This window comes from Rhinatrema bivittatum, chromosome 5 (assembly GCF_901001135.1).
Source record: "Rhinatrema bivittatum chromosome 5, aRhiBiv1.1, whole genome shotgun sequence".
NCBI lineage: Eukaryota > Metazoa > Chordata > Amphibia > Gymnophiona > Rhinatrematidae > Rhinatrema > Rhinatrema bivittatum.
In genome coordinates, this window is record NC_042619.1 from 219,321,523 (window position 1) to 219,337,820 (window position 16,298).

Consider the following 16,298-nt stretch of genomic DNA (forward strand, 5'->3'; position numbering starts at 1 on the left):
AACATGTAAAACCTTTAATCCCTTGTTCTCTGTAAAAAGCAAACTCCCAATTTTGTAAACAATAAAACAGTTGGACAAATACATCTTTGGTTGCATATAACCAGGTTGCAGTTTTTTTTTTGTTCAAATGTTCTTCAGCCAGGGTACTGTAGTTGGTGCACAACTCCAAACTGGATGCCACTCAGAACTGATAGTTGACAAAGCATAATCCACAACCCTTTGGAGTACTTGTCTGATCAGGTGAAATACATTTAGTGCAAAAACCCATATGGCGTGTATACCAAAACTACAATGGCAGTAAAAATAGTACTTGCACTGTATAGCCATTAAGTATCTATTGTGAAAGTGTTTCAAACGGAAAGATTGCTACTGCATTTTCTTGTTGATCTCCAGAACATTAATACACAGAAAAAAAAAATTGCCAACCCACCAAAAAATTACAAAAAGAATTTTGCCCTCATGTAATACTCATAGAAATATTCTGAAAATTATCAAGTTTAACCATAATTAAAGTTTGTCTTCTTTCCTTGACATTTCTTGTAATACTTTGTTCCCTTTTGTTAGCAACAAGTGTTACTTTGTGCAGAAGGCCTAACCCAAGCAGCTCAACAGAACAGTAATACTGACAACACAGCATCTTACACAAGTAGCTAAACACAGAAATGGAGGCAGTGGATATCTGATGTAGAGACAGCACAGGACATCACCGGCAGGAAAGAGGCTTTTATGTCAATCCAATTTCTTCAAGTACGCTCCGGGGGGTCTCTGCTTCCTGCCAGGGCAGAGGGGGGGAAAAAAAAAGCAAGATAGTGATAAACAGGGTCAAGCTGCTAATGAAGACAATATCTAGTTTCAAGGCCAACTGGAACTAAACATTTTCTCAAATCAATCAAAACAAAGATTTAGCAGGACTATAATCATAAAGCTATGAACAAGAGGAGAATTCAAGAAAACCCCATGAAGTCAGGGAGAATCAAATGAGAAAATCCATGGATATTGAAATCCATCAAAAGTAAATTCTGCAAAAGCCACAACTATAAAAAAATCCAACATGAAACAACAAAAATGAAATCAAAATGCATAATCATAGACCCAGACATTAGCTAACTAAAGATGAGAGACTCAAAAATTAGATTGCCAAGTGCTTCCCCTCGTGGCCATGCTTGGAGTGTGCACTCTGTATACATTATTAGCTGGGTCATTGCAGCCACCAGTTTGTGACAATTTTTTTTAGTGCATGTTAAAGCTAGGTTATATATCTATCCAGCTTGCTTTTAGCTTTAAATTTTGTTTCTAGAGTTTTTTTTTTTTTTAAATCACTACTCAATTTGTTTCACATTTGGATTTTGTTCTGGGCCTATGCACTTGCAGCATTTATTTGTAATATAATATAATACCCACACATTTATTTAAAATTAGAACACTAAATTAAGTTCTAGTTATTAAAAGAGGCTTAGTCCCTGAATATCACAAAAGATTGCAAACAGAACATATTTCAACACAGACTGAACAAGCAGGAACAAGCCACAAAACAAGACAGACTAATGGAGCCAAGTAATGCCACTGATTCTATTGGTCTTTAGCAAGGGCCAGATAGTCCTAAAGATGCTGCTAAAATGCTAATATGTAGCCTGTTGATACAGTATCCCTTCAAAATCTGCACTAAACTCATTTCTCTAGGATTACTGTGCCACTGATAGGTAATATCGGAAGCCGTGCATAAGAAAGGCGCAGAATGCTGCTGAGGATATAAGACCCATGACCAATCCAAACACATAGCACGGCTGGTTTAGAAAGAATCCCAAAACTGCAAAGCTGAAGTAGAATGGTTTAAATTGATAAAGGATTAAAACTAGTACTATAATATAAGGAAGTGTAAAGTTCAATGCCTGTTTAAAAAAAAAACCAAAAAAAACCCAACAAAAAACAAACTTGACTTATGTTGGGTTTTACTAGTTGCTAGTTTCAAAACTACCAGAAAGTCCCACTAACCAAGCAGCTTTCTCTTTTCCTGTTCATGTTACCCATGATAGGTATTGCACATTTTGGAACCCGTTTCTCATTTGATGTCACATCACAACCACCACAGATCAATTGTCCTCAGCTACATTTCATTGCAGTAGAACCTGAAAGTCAAACATTTTTCCTCTTTACCCCTTTCTTTACCCCCGCCCCCCCAGAAAGCATGCTTTAATGGCTCACGGGACCCTGCTCAGCCTGTGTGGCACACCCTCACACTCTGGAAGGAGTGGCCACCATCATGGCAGCTATCTTCCTGTCGTGCACCACCTCCGACACCCAGGTCCTGACTGGCGCTGATGAATGAGGCGGAGTGGGGTCTGAACTCAGATCCCCCTGCACTGCAATGTGCAGGGCTATGGCCTGACCCACATTTGCCCTGTAAGGAATGAGTTTATGCAATAACATGGGTCTAATTTTTATTCATTTATTATTTATTTGTTTTTTTTAAGGGTCATGTCAGCAAAAATGTATTGGAATGGTGGGTGAAAGTCCAGTATTAGATGCTTAATATAATTTGCCCATGGCACCTTACAGATGAGCCTGCTAGCATACATTTTGTGGAGGGAATTTATATTGAGGGGACAGAGAAGGAATTACATAGTTATTTTACATAAAGTTAAATAAGAGCAAGAAAAAAAATGCTTTCCACAATCCTCTTATGTAAATCAGATTAATCTTGGCCAAACTGCACAGTTTACCAGTAAAGATTTGCATTATTTGAAGTCTCATTTTTTTGTGAAAAGGGATACTGTATCTTCTCATGAAAGAATCATACTTTGCTCAGAGAGAATAAAAACTTACTTTAGCATCCTAAAACAAGGCATGGCACAAAGCAAGGAAAAGAAAAATTACATTAAGAAGCAAATCCTTTACAAAATTAACCTAAACATGTGGTGTATAAAAAGCTTTAGAGGGGTCAAAACATACTGCCAGAACCCATGATCAGACATTCAAAACGTTATATTGTGTTCTGCTTTATCAAGAAACCTACACTTCTGCTACAATTCAAACTGCAATGGTACTTCAATCAATGTCATTGATTTTAGGATTCTTATTTGGAAGGTACCTTTGAGCCTGATTTATAAAGGTCTTTCTGTCCATGGGAAAAACCTTTTACAAATCAAACTTAATGGACCGAGACAATGTGACCCTCAGGTTGCATGTTACTAAAGGTTCCTTGGTGACCACAGATTATGAAGATCAATTTGTGTTTCTCATGATATGACAGCTACAATCCAAGCATTTGGTAAATTAGTTTCACTGTATATAGCACCATATTGCTGTATAAATGAAAAATAAATTCTACCTGGAAGCTTAAATTAAAAAAAAAAAAAAGGCAAACATTTATAGAAAATAAAATCCCTAGGTTTGTTTTGTATACTTGTGTTTATGCAAAGAAGAGACTGCTGGGACTGAATCACGTAGTGAAGCCCCAGAGCTGATGGACACACAAACAAGCTGAAAGGCACAAAGGTGTGCTCACATATCATATAATCTAAAACCATCAGTACAGGCACCCTCTAAGGCAAGTGTGGCCAGCTCCTGACCAAGAGCCACAAACAGGCCTGGTTTTCAGGATCTCCACAATGAATATGCATATGAGAGATCTGCATAAACTGCCTCCACTGTATGCAAATCTCTCATATGCATATTCATTGTGGAGAGCCTGAAAACTTGACCTGTTTGTGGCTCTCAAGGACCAAAGTTGGCCACCCCTACTCTAAGGGACCGTGGAGCTACCTGGAGTGAGAAATCACTTATTGAGAACCAAACACATCAAGGAAACACTTTTTTTTTTTTTTTTGCAACATATTTGTTTTGTGTTTTACATTTCCAAGTGATGCTGAACTAACAGCTTTCAACAAAAGGGTCTGTTAGTGGTGTAGAGGAGTATGAAAAACACTTTACATAATATTTAAAAACTAGCCGTCTTTTTTTTGTACATGGGACCCTCATGGGACATTATTAGAGCTATTTTACTCCATGATTTCTGAGCAGCAGTTAGGTACATTTAAAGTGCATTTTATGCTTCAACTGCTGAAAGATGTAGCACTTTAGTAACCACCCAGCTCTGGGTTACTTGATATTCAAGATACAACCTGAATTACAAATCAAGAAACCCTGAACAGCTGGCAGAGTGCTACAGAAATTGTGCTTAGTGTAATAAAGGTTTTGTAGTGCCAGATAAATGATTCACTTTGGACTGATATGCAGATAGGCACTGGAAGAGCCTCTAATGTAAATCTGGCAGTCCTGTATGAGACAGGGGTATAAAAACAATGCTGTAGTTTGAGTGTAGTTCATATCCAGGCCTTTAAAGAGGTTCACCGCTGAAGAATCTGGATCTTTCTGCAAGCCCAGCTCACAGCAAGGAGACTAAAAGAAAGCAGCCCTATAAAAGAGGGGAAGCCATGTCTCCAGCAGGAGGTAGTGGTGTGGGGTTATGATGGGTCCTAAGTTTGGGAAAATGCACAAGAGACATTTATATTTACACAGCCACATATCCTTGATGATGCAGTGTATAGGGACTTAAAATTCTTGCCTGACTGCCCAAATAAGGAGCTCAGTTTAGTGCCCTGCTGCAGAAATGGCTTCAGCAGCAGTTCCCCTCCCCTTACGGACTAGGGACAGCCAATTATAAGAAGGTAGGACTGGTTGAGCTTTTGGCTTCCTGACCAACTCTTAAGTTCCATGAGAAGCTAGACATCTATTTCAACCAATTCTCCACAAAGATACATACAAAATACATTTTCTGTATAAAATGCGGTTGGGGAGGGATTTCTGGAAGTATAAAGCTGCGAGTACCTTATAGAAACACTTCCACCCAACCTTTAAACAGAATAAACTTTACATCACTGTAAGAGAGTCTGTGATTTCAATTACATCTGACAGACCTGGGATGGTCACGTTACTTAATTCTAAGTTAAGAATGTTAAGTGCCAAGCTTGGTCAGCCCAACAGTCCATGGAGCCCAGTATTCTGTCTCCCAAGGGACCTGGGCTGATCACAGTCAAAGCACTCAGCCCATATTAACAGGGGAAGTTCACTACTTCCAGATGCAAGAGATGACAATTCTCCCCATCTACCTCTCCTCCAGAAACTTAACCCTATTATACTATTAATCTTCACCACATCTTTCAGCAACAAATTCCACAACTTAATGGTGTGCTGGCTGAAAGAATACTCCCAAATTTGTTTTATATCTGCTACCACTTAGTTCTATTGTTAATTGAAAGAATAAATAATTACTCTGTTAAACTGTTACACACCACTCAGGATTTTATAAACCTCTCAGATATAGCTTAAACATAAATAATAAAATTTATAAGAACAAAAGAAGTTGCCATACTGGGTCAGACCGAGGGTCCATCAAGCCTAGCATCCATATCTATTTCTTTCTCTCTCTCTCTCTATATATATATGGGATGATTTTTTTATATAAATATATTTTTATATGTAAAAATATATAAAAAATATACATACACATTATATATAAAATCATGGCACCCTCTTTTCCCCCCCCTTTATAGTACTTTCACTGCTGCTTCTCTCCCATTTCCCTTGTCTCGATTCTCTCAGGTACTCTGTGGTATTCCTTCTGTTTCCTTCCAAGATGCCTCTTCCACTGCCTTCTCTCTCCAGCACCTGTTCCTCTTACTGGCAGCTGTCTGCCAAAGCCTGCCAGCTCCTCCTCCTCCCCCCCCTTTGTGCTACATATACAGTGTGCAGCCAGAAAGCTGCAGTCATTTTAATTCTTACCTCTTCTTTAGAAGCTTATTTTGGCCCTGCCTTCTCACATACTGCAACTCACTTTCTTGCCTTAAAGCAGAGGGTTTCAACCTTCTTAAAAAGCCTACCCCTTCTATCTCAGTTTCAGCCCATATACTCAATCAATATCATGCAGGGGTGGGTGGAGAGAACACCACCACACAACCAGCCCCCTGCATATTTAAATACTAACAAAAAAAAAGTTTTTCTGCCTCTGTTGTCCAAGGGTTTTATTCCATCATGAGGTTTAGCAATCTTTGCTCCTGCCTGTTTCTAAACCTTTTCCAGGTTTTCACTTTACCCTTCCTTATTCTCCATCTCTCTCCCCCTCCCACCAGCATTCTCTCATCTCACTTATTTTGCTCTTCTTTTTCTGCTGTCCAACTCCTCTTCACTTCTCCCCATCTTGTCCTCATAACTCCCTTCTACCTCTCCTCTCACTCTAACCATCTCCCAAGTCAAATCATCATTTATGACACTTGTCTAACAGTATCTCTAACCTCCATCTCCTACTCCTTCCCTCATTTTCTCTGTTTCACTTGCCTTTCCCATCTCTCCTCATCTTTTGCATGCATGAGGACAGGGAAGCACTCAAGTGGAGGGTTAGATGCACTTGAGAGCCAATCTCTTTCATCCATGCTGAAAACCTGGCCAGGTATAGCCTGAAGTATCTCCCCCTTTCGGTCCCTTTGCCTTCCCATTTCCCTTGTCTCTTCTTCTTCTTGCCCTTCCCTGCTGCCCAATCGCTCATTCTCCCCCCCCCCCCACTCACCTAATGTGGATCCTGGGCCCCCTTTCATTTCCTCAACCTGATTCCATAGTCCTTTCTTGCAGCAGGAACCAGTCCCATGGCCACTGTGATAGTGGCATTTATTGATCTTGAGGAAGTGTGGGCAGGAGCTGAGCCAGAGCACAAGGCAGACAGGCAGGCACACTGTGGCAGTTTGGGAAATGGGCAGAAGGAACGAATTGCTGGAGAGGCACTTTCACATGACTTCCCTATGGCTGTTCATGTACCAGCAGATGAAAATCCCTGCCTTAAAAGATGCCCTATATTTGTTTTTTCTTTATTGCAATGTTTAAAATTCAAACCTTGACTAATTTTACAAGAGCACTACTTTGTTGCAAGATGTTTGGTCATGCACGATATAGATGGATCAAGGCACCCAAATATTAAGCCTAAGTAGACATGCTGTCAGTTTAAACGGCTTTCTTTTTTTTTTTTTTATTAGGCATAAATTAACAAGTGACAATGTACACAGAATCTGAAGTAAAGACTGGTACACAGGTCAAGCAATGCAACTGCAGTACATCTCATCCAAAGAGGATAATGAAACAAAAGTAATTCACAGGAGACCAAAATGCATGCAATTCTTTTATTTAAGACATGCCAGGAAAGTCATTTTAGCAATTGGTTATTTAAAGCAAGCAGCTGTACAGAGATAAGTGAGTGTGTGTTGGGGGGGGGGGGGGGGGTGTGACATGAGGAAAGTATTTCTTTTAAGTCTGCTTACACTATCAAACCCACAGGTATGCAAGAATGCAAGCTAAAACATCTGTTTTGGTATTTATAATATTTTTTATCAAAGAAAATATGGAAGTTCACCTCATGCTCAAATGTTAATTATATTTTTTTCAAGCATACTGCAAATATTTTGAACATAAACCCTTTTATCTGGAGTGCAGCTGCAGAGATTTCTGTATTTTAAAAACTATGTCACAATATTTAAAGATTAGAAATCAATTAATTATTTTAAGTTGGGGAAATAACTAATCTGTAGCTGATTGTTTCATCTCTGCTTATTACACATACCTACTAAATTAAGCTGTATGAATATCTACAGCTATTAACTGTTACTTGTCTGGCCAGATTATTTTGTTTTCAGTCTGAGCTTTTTTCAGTAAGCATCCCCTTGAATAAAGTGATTTTATGTACTTGAAAAGATCCTCATTGAACTGGGCCTCTTCAAATATATACTTAACAAGGGCTGAAGAGTGAAAAAAAACAACCCTCCAAGACTGTCATATGCTGGAAGGCGTTTTGCCAGTGCATTCTTACTGGAAAATGAATTAGGATCAGCACAAAATTAGATTTCTTTAGGATATACTGGGAATTGACAGATACAGGAAATGTGTATGCACATCTACCCAGAATAGACAAATGTCAAGGAGTAGAGTGAATGGGCCAGTTTGATCTTTACCTACTATTTTCATTTGCACAGTTATAGCAGCTTAGTGATATGCATGTTGCCATGGATTTGTGGAAAGTCAGGGAATAATTTGCTTATACACATTGGGAAAAGAAAATGTAACAAGGGAAAAGCTATTTGTTTTATTATTAAACTGAAAAATCATGCAAAAGTTAAGTTTTCAGTGCAGTCACCTAGACAAGCACTACAATTTGCTTGAAAATGTAAAGAATTTTAACAATCCCCCTCTTCACAGGAGGTTGCTCTCACCATTTGCATGAGAGTCACCAGACAACTATCAGCAAGAAATAACATTCTCAATTGCACAAGGGTGTTATAAAATGCCAATTATTTGGCATTACCAGGCTGCTGCTAAGTAGGATTTCATTCATTTTCAAATAGCTAAGCAGCCAATGCACAGGTTGAAGTTTTGCTCAGTTTTTACAACTTACAAGAAAGAAAAGGGGTGTGTAAATACATTTTCTACTGAATGGAACCAGAAACTGAAGCAAGTTTGTTTACTCTAGTGTTTTCGCATAGGGAACAGGATGAATTAGCCATACTATGTGGGTGATATGTGGCAGCACAGAACAGCCTAGTCTCTTAGCATGTGCAGGAGCTCCCCTGTAGGTATTGCCTCATGAGCCACCTCAATCAACATCAGAGATAATTCTAGCTATGTAATCAACTCTCCAGGGAGGTGGGCAGGCATTCCATGGCTAATTCATCCTGCTATGGAAAACACAGTTTATGGTAAAGCAAACTTGCTTTTTCCTTCTATAAGGAGGCTGAATTAGCCATTACATATGGGGACTCCCAATCTGAGGGTTGCAGCAGAGAACATACTAAGTAAGCAACCTAGACCCCACCATGGAGAGTAGTAGACTTCTGCAACAGGTTATGCAAAACTGCCTGTCCAAATTTACTGCTACTCTGACTGACTGACCAGATGGTAATGGGATGTAAAGGTGTGAACCTATAACCAGGTGGTAGCTTTGCAGATGAACAACAAAGTTCCATAGCCCTCACTTGATGAGCTTTAATGAAGTCTTCAATCTATAAGCCTAAGATGTAGCAGTGTTGAATTCAATCCACCATTCAGATAGACAATGTACATTTGGCAACTGCTATATCAAGTCTATTAGGGGCGTATGGCCCTGTAACTGTGAAGCTTGGCGGTGTGGTTAGTCTTTTCTTATAGTGGCACATGGTTGTTTTACAATCCCAAGTGTAAAGGAGTTTTACTTCTTTACTTGCAAGGAAAGAAGCCAAGTAATGGATTGATGCGGAAAGCAGAGATAACCTTTGGCAGAAACATCAGGTGAGCATGAAGAATCACCCTGTTGCGGGAGAACTGCATGTAGTGGATAATGTATATGAGCTTGGACTCTTCTAAATGAGGTAGTGGCGATGAGGAACACTCCATTCCAAGAATGTTAGAGAAGCCATCTCTGGAAGTTCAAAAGGCAGCCTCAGCTGTTGAAAAAGGACCACATTCAAGTCCCTTGAAACCAGAAGTTTTTGTACCAGAGGTTTAAGATGTACTAACCCCTTCATAAATCTCAATACCAGTGGATAAGTAAATGTAGGTTCAGCACCCAGTACAACATGTTGCATTGCTAAAGAGCTGAGATGTATTCTTACCAAAGACATGGTGAGGCCTGAACCAGACAGGAGAAATACAATAGTAAATACTTAGGCTTGCATGAAAATGGTTTTAGAGTATTTTGTTGACACCACTTGGAATAGTTGTTCTGTCTGAAAGCATAGCCGTTCCCTAGCAGATGAAATGAGCCAAAACCATGTCTTCGGGTGCTGTAGGCAGAAACATCTGCGATTACAGAGCGTTATACCTTCAAGCTGTTAAATTGAGGGATGGAAGGTTTAGATAAAGCATACCTTCGCCCTGACATAAGAACATAGAATCACTTCACAGATGTATGGGAGGAGGCTACTGGACAGTTGTATTAGATATGGAAATCACATCTGTCTAGGGCATGCTGGAGCTATTGAGGATCAAGCATGCACAATCTTGCAACAGGTTTTGCATTATTGTGGCAATCAATGATACATGCATGACGTTTTCTTCCCCCATAGAGAAGAAAAACATCTTGAGCCAGGCTTTTGCTGGAAAGTACTGAGCAGAACAGATCTAGCTTTTTGTTTAGCACTGATAGAAATATGTTGACTGTCAGTAAACGTCAGAAGTGTCTGCTGTTAATTGTCTGCTGTTAATTGTCACAGAGAACATTCATGAAGGCAGAATAATCTGCTGAGGTGACCTTTCAGTATATTGGACATTCCTGTAAGATGGGCAGCCTGATTCAATTCCAAATAATTGAATTTTCCTAGCAGAGAAGTTATGATCCTGTGCTTCTTTGCTTGTTGACAAAAAATATGGCAACTTGATTTAAATCAGGATGATAACCTGCAGAAGGCACTGTAGTAATGTCAAAAAAGCTTATCTACTCATCCTCAGTTCCAGGAATGTTAATCCAAAAGTGCCCTGGATTCAGAAAGATCTTGAGTGAGCACTCATACTTTCATCAAGGGATCCATTGCTAGTATTAGTTGTTGAGGGAACAAGTGGAGCAGAACCACCAGTTCAACTCCCACTTCATGTCATCAGAAATCTGTACTGATAAGTGCAAATAGTTGTTACTTGATCTCACTGAGAAAGCAGACTACATTGCAGGTGACAAAGATAAAGGGAGGTTAGTGGGACCACATGGATGGCTGCCAACATAACACCTAATATAAGGAATATTCTACCTGTAGACTGGTGATAGGCCAGAAGTTTGAGAACAATAGCTGTCACTAGAAGAGTCTATTCATGTCCCGATGGATTTTATTCTCCTGAATGGCACTAGGCTTGACTTTTTGAAGTTGATCAAAAAGCATAACTGTTGTAGCAGGCAACCAATAAAGGAACACTTCACGTGCCATCCCTCAAGGAGGCACACCTCACCTCCACGAGGGATCGAGCCCTCTCCATTGCTGGTCCCACCCGATGGAACACTCTACCCACAAACCTCCGACTTGAGCCTTGTACCATCAAATTCAAAAATAAATTAAAAACTTGGCTCTTCAAACAGGCTTACCCAGAATAGATCCCCTGCTTTCAACCCTTTGTTGCATCAGCACTTGATCTGAACCCATGTATAACGTTATGCTCCATCTTTTACTTGTTAGTTTTACATAGGATGTTGCTCTTGCTTGCCAGTTTCAGCTACTTCCCCTTTTGTTTCTGTAGTCCCATCCCTTGTACCTGTTTGATGTAATTTCCACCTTCAGTTCCAATGTAAACTGGTACGATGTACTACTAATACTGGTATAGCATTAAATAAAATAAATAAACATGCTGTGGTTAGCTAGTTGTCCAGGTACAGGAAACTTGAATCCTTTAACAGATGTGTGTTGCTATCACTACAAGGCATTGGTAAAGGCTTTCAGGGCTGCCAAAAGGCCAAACAGAAGTAGCCTGTACTAGTAATGGAGGGGGGGGGGGGGGGGGGGGGGGGGGGGGGAGAAGAACATCACTCTTGGAACAAAGGTAGCCCCAGTGGGAAGGATGGATGGGTATATGATCATATGTACACATTCATATCTCCTTCTGGATGGAAGGTAGATTCATGCGGAGGGAATTTTGAATTTCTCTCATAGATGTTCATTCAAGAGCCTCAGATCCAGAATGGGCCTCAATCCTTTGGGATAAGGGATTAGTGGGAGTAGAAGCTTAGTCCATGTTGAGATGCAGGGATTGGCTTTATCGCTTACTTTTTAAGAAATCAGTGCACCCCTAGATGAAGCTGTGTCAAGCAAAACTGATATGGATTGAGAGTCAAGCAATGTAGAAGAAATGGCAATGGGGTAAAAACATGCAAATTCCACAATTTTGAAGAACCAGAAGTCCTTGGTTATCTGGCACCATGCATCCAAAGCAGGCTTGGATTCTATTCCCCACTAGAACGGAGGGATGACTTGTTCACAAGAATCAAGATTTGAGCACAAGCTTCGCTAGGTCTGCTGCATGGCTTTAGGCTGACTGCTAAAACTGTGGCATTTTAGAAGGATAGAAGGTGCATCGAAGTAGGGGTTTTATTTGGGACCCACTAAAAATGACTGACCACTAGATTTTGCTTCTTTATTAGAGCAACAGTTTCTCAGTTTTTCTCCAAAGGGGATACCTCCCAGCCAAGGGAGGTTAGCCCAGATTCCATGGTACAAGAAACAGAGTGGAACAGCTCAAGACAGGTTGAAAGTGGTGACATATACTCTTCAACATCCAAAAGAGGTAATGGGTAGCAACTCCCACATTCCATCATTTGGAAAAAAGAGTTTTAGTTTTTGCATACAAGTATGAAGATGTTGCACTATACAGAATTGGAGAATAGCGATACAAATAGTAAGCATAAGCTTTGAACATCTTTCCTGTCAAAATTGTCCAATAGTTTATGGTCTTTCCTTGGAGGTGAACTGGAATGCACCTTCTATAAAGCAGAGAAGCAGCTGCACGATGCAAACTCCAAAGCTTTCCAGATTCTGTATTTCAGATCAGTTTCCTAGCAAGTGGAACACCAGAACTCAGCATTTCCAACACTCTCTTCTACAACAGACTCAAAAAACTGTACTGGAAGAGCTGTTGGTTCTGATGGTGTGTCCAGTATGAGGAGCAGCTTGAAAACTCTGGCATGGTGATGTTCATATTTACATGTGTTTGCACCCAATGTTGTTCCCATCTTTACCACCAATTCAGAATAGGTAAGGTGGGGTTGGGAGGTTCTAGAATGAGTTAAGATATACATGTAGATCCTATTTCTGAAATGAATGGCAAAGGCAAATCTGAAGGATCGCACGGTTAGCTCAGAGGAGAAATACTTTGGTCAATCACATCTGTCCAACTTGAATAGGTTGAATAAGAACCCTGTACCAAGAGTTTGATGGGTTCAGCCCTATAAGCGAAACTGGTATTCCAGTTCAAGGTATCACTGCAACAATTGTAAAGCATGGTTTGATTGCCCACTCCAACTCTCTAGTCAAATAGGAAAAGCAATTTTACACCAAACCCACAATCTGGTCGAGTGACAGATATGTTCTAGGACCTGGTGAGAGTTCTGGTAATTGGAGGGGGTAGAGGTAAACTGACCCCTTTCACCACTGACTTAGGATGCCCTGCATAAAGCTGTTTAGGTAATGCAGCTCGACTGTGATTGGATCGCTTCAATGAAGTCAAATTCCTGGAAGCTACAGAAGACTGTGCGTGCATCAATTGCAGAGTTATCTTACAGGGAAATCATGATGCCATGTGTTCTGGCACTGTGCATAGGTGGATCAAGCAGAAATTGCATCTATGCACAGAGATGTGTCACAGGCAAATGGGTTCCATAGAGTGTGGGTCATAAAGCATCCTGCAGTGAAAGTGTGCAAGTGCTCCATGCACAGACAATGGAAGTGTGCCTTGCTTTGAGGTATTTTGCTTCTTCAGAACAGGTTCCATCATGGAATGATGCTATTTTTTCTTTGAAGCAGGGCAGCATGCAATACTCAACTTCATTGCTTTGGAAGGGCTAATGGGGGAGTTTTAGAGGAGCTCCTGCTCAACTCTTTTCCTGGAGAGGCAGACTACGCTGGGTGCAGGCATAGAATTTTTGCCTGGTCGAGAACCAGCCCGAGGCATCGACAGTACAAGCTCATGGCTCTCCATGAGGGACTTAAGCTGTGAGGAGGCAAAGCTTTTGTTTTATTTTTAGTATAAAAGTGTTGCTGCAGTGGCAGCAAGGCAAATATAAAGAACAAAAATTGGAGAGATATTGAGAAAATCTGAATTTTAAAGATTTAGAGAAAAAGTTATCTGGAGAAAGTACACACATTTGTACTTGTGCTTGGACAAACAAATGACTGAGAAAGCTCATGAAAGCAATACTCATGCAGGAACTCCCACACATGCTCAGTAAGGCTCAAAGCTCTACTAGCCAGGAGAGACAAGTCTATTCAGTGCTACTGGATGTTACCCACATGCAATGGCTAATTCAATCTGTTTGACAGAAAATGGATTGAACTTTTTAACAGGCTACATAAAGATAATAAACTATTTCTTCCACAAAATTTAAAGCATATGCCTAATCTTTTAAGATAGTCTGAGAAATATCCTTTCAGGAGATGTGTACATAAAACCACAATGAGTTGCTTATATGGATTCATTGTATGGATTGCAGACTCATTTAACCAGTCAAAATAAAGCTTTAAATCATTCACTAAAATAGTACTTCCTAGTGACTTAGCTTTCTGTTCAAAATCAATTATATTCTATTTCTTCTTAATCTTATAGTGTTTGGCTTCTTTACTCCTATAGTAGTAGCATCATCTTATTACTAGAATTTTCTACTACTATATATTTACTTCCATAGTTTTATAGCAGCCAGGATCCCAGAGCACTAACTCATTGTACCAAACAGCCCCAGTTTACTAGGACTAGTTCTTAGAATCCATTTACTCTAAGATACCTTTCTAAAATTTCAGAAGTTTATGCAGCAAGGTAGGAGGGCTACAGGGTATCATTTTGAGATTAGCTCTCCATTAAGACTTTTATAAAACCTCACATTACAAATGTCAGACCAGAAATGAGAGCTAGAGTTTTGATCTTATGGCTGAATGACATCAATAAGAGTAGAAGCAATGTCTACATCCCTCACAGCTGATCTTATCATTCCTAGGCACACAGCCTTTAGAACAGAAAAACACTTAAAGCAACTATTTACACATTGTTTTGGCAGGTGAAAACTAAACAGTAGTAACAGATAATTTGATTTTGAGCCTCCTCGGCCTCCCTCTCACCAAAATAGAAACCCACCAGTAAACAAGGGAAGCTGAAAAAGTTAATACATACTCAAAATGTGATAAAGTTATTTCAGCAAGTGAGAAGTCTTATTTCCACTCACTGTGATCTCCACCAGTTGTAACAGATAGGCATAACTAATAAAAGCAAATCTTATGGATAACACTAAGTGATGAATTGCCATGGTACATACACTTTGACATGACACATGAGCAAAACAGACCACATACAAAACTGTGTATATATACATTTGTAAAATACTTTTTACATTTAAAAAAAAACCCTAAGCGTTACTATTATATTTTTTCCTCTAAAAACAGCTTTTATATTACAAGCTCTCAAAACTACAATGTTTATTCTTAAAATGTAGATAACATTAAATTTAAATTAATATTTTAAATAGATCTATACATGCAGTGGTTTTTTGTTTTTCTTTAAGATAATTAGGGAAGAACATTTCACAAAAATGGTTAAACACAGGACTATTTCTGATGCAAACAACATGTTATACCACAATGAAAGATGTTACAAAAACAAGAGACACTAAGCAGAGAATAGCAGTGAAGACAATGGCTGTGATAAGTTCTATTCTGCACGAAATAGATGGATTCAGCAAGCCCAGGACAATGCTCTGCCATAAGTCAGCTCTCTATTGCCTCTCTGAAAGTCTGCATGCGTCATTTAGTACACAGGGACATTAAAGTATTCATGACGTGGCTAAAAAAGAAATGTATAACGTCTTAACATAATAAACAAAATTAATATAGTCACAATAAATACATCCACTAACAGGACTTTTCAGTGGAATTGCTACTATAAATAGGTTAAAATAATTGCAGGCATCAGAATCAAACAGTCTTAGTTTAATAAGAAAGGAACAGTTACCCATCTTATCCAAGCAAGCAGAAGAAACTCAGGGATCCCCAGTTTCCACCCACTCCTCTGGGTTTCTAGGTCAGTTGGAACTGGCCCCCTACTGGAGTTATGTTGCCATAAGCAGCTATCTGAGGAGGTTTTCCTGTCGTTTTTACCTTTATAACTCAGCGATCATAGTAAAAGTCCAATGACTGGCAGATACACGCCATATTTTTTTTTTTTTTTTTTTTAGTTTAGAATGCAAATGCAAGCAGTCTAATAATTGGACCTGCAAGAGCAGAAATGAACATATCTAAAGATTCTTTGCCACCTGGGTAAGACAATCTATCAGACTAGCACAAGCAAAATATAGGAATACTATAAAAAGGATTATACAGAGAATACAGCACTCAGTGATTTGCAAAAGTATTCAACTCCCTAAAAAGTCAGCAGATGTGTGGATTACAAATGACACACAGATTGTTCCAGACAGTATGTTTATTGCAAACCAGTATGATCTTAAAGTAAAATTTTGAGGTCAAAATTCATTATCTCTGCATTTTTTGTAAAATAAAATTAACAAAAAAAAATGCTGCTTGCATAGGTATTCAACCCCCTTCAGACTAGTG

At 39.4% G+C, this 16,298-nt stretch overlaps 1 protein-coding gene across 6 annotated transcripts in view; it reads right to left on the bottom strand.

Moving 5' to 3' along the window:
- Positions 1-16,298, bottom strand: part of AP1S2 (adaptor related protein complex 1 subunit sigma 2) — a 135,807-nt gene continuing 119,509 nt past the window's right edge. For 3 of the 6 annotated variants that reach the window (XM_029603235.1, XM_029603239.1, XM_029603236.1), the window contains one exon: positions 1-772. Coding sequence is in view for 2 of the 6 variants with exons in the window: in XM_029603236.1 (XP_029459096.1) it covers positions 725-772 (48 nt within the window). In the remaining 4 variants the exon portion in view is untranslated. Of the gene's footprint in view, positions 773-7,252; positions 15,532-16,298 lie in introns of those variants that run through there. The other 3 variants (XM_029603234.1, XM_029603238.1, XM_029603240.1) reach the window with 1 other exon arrangement.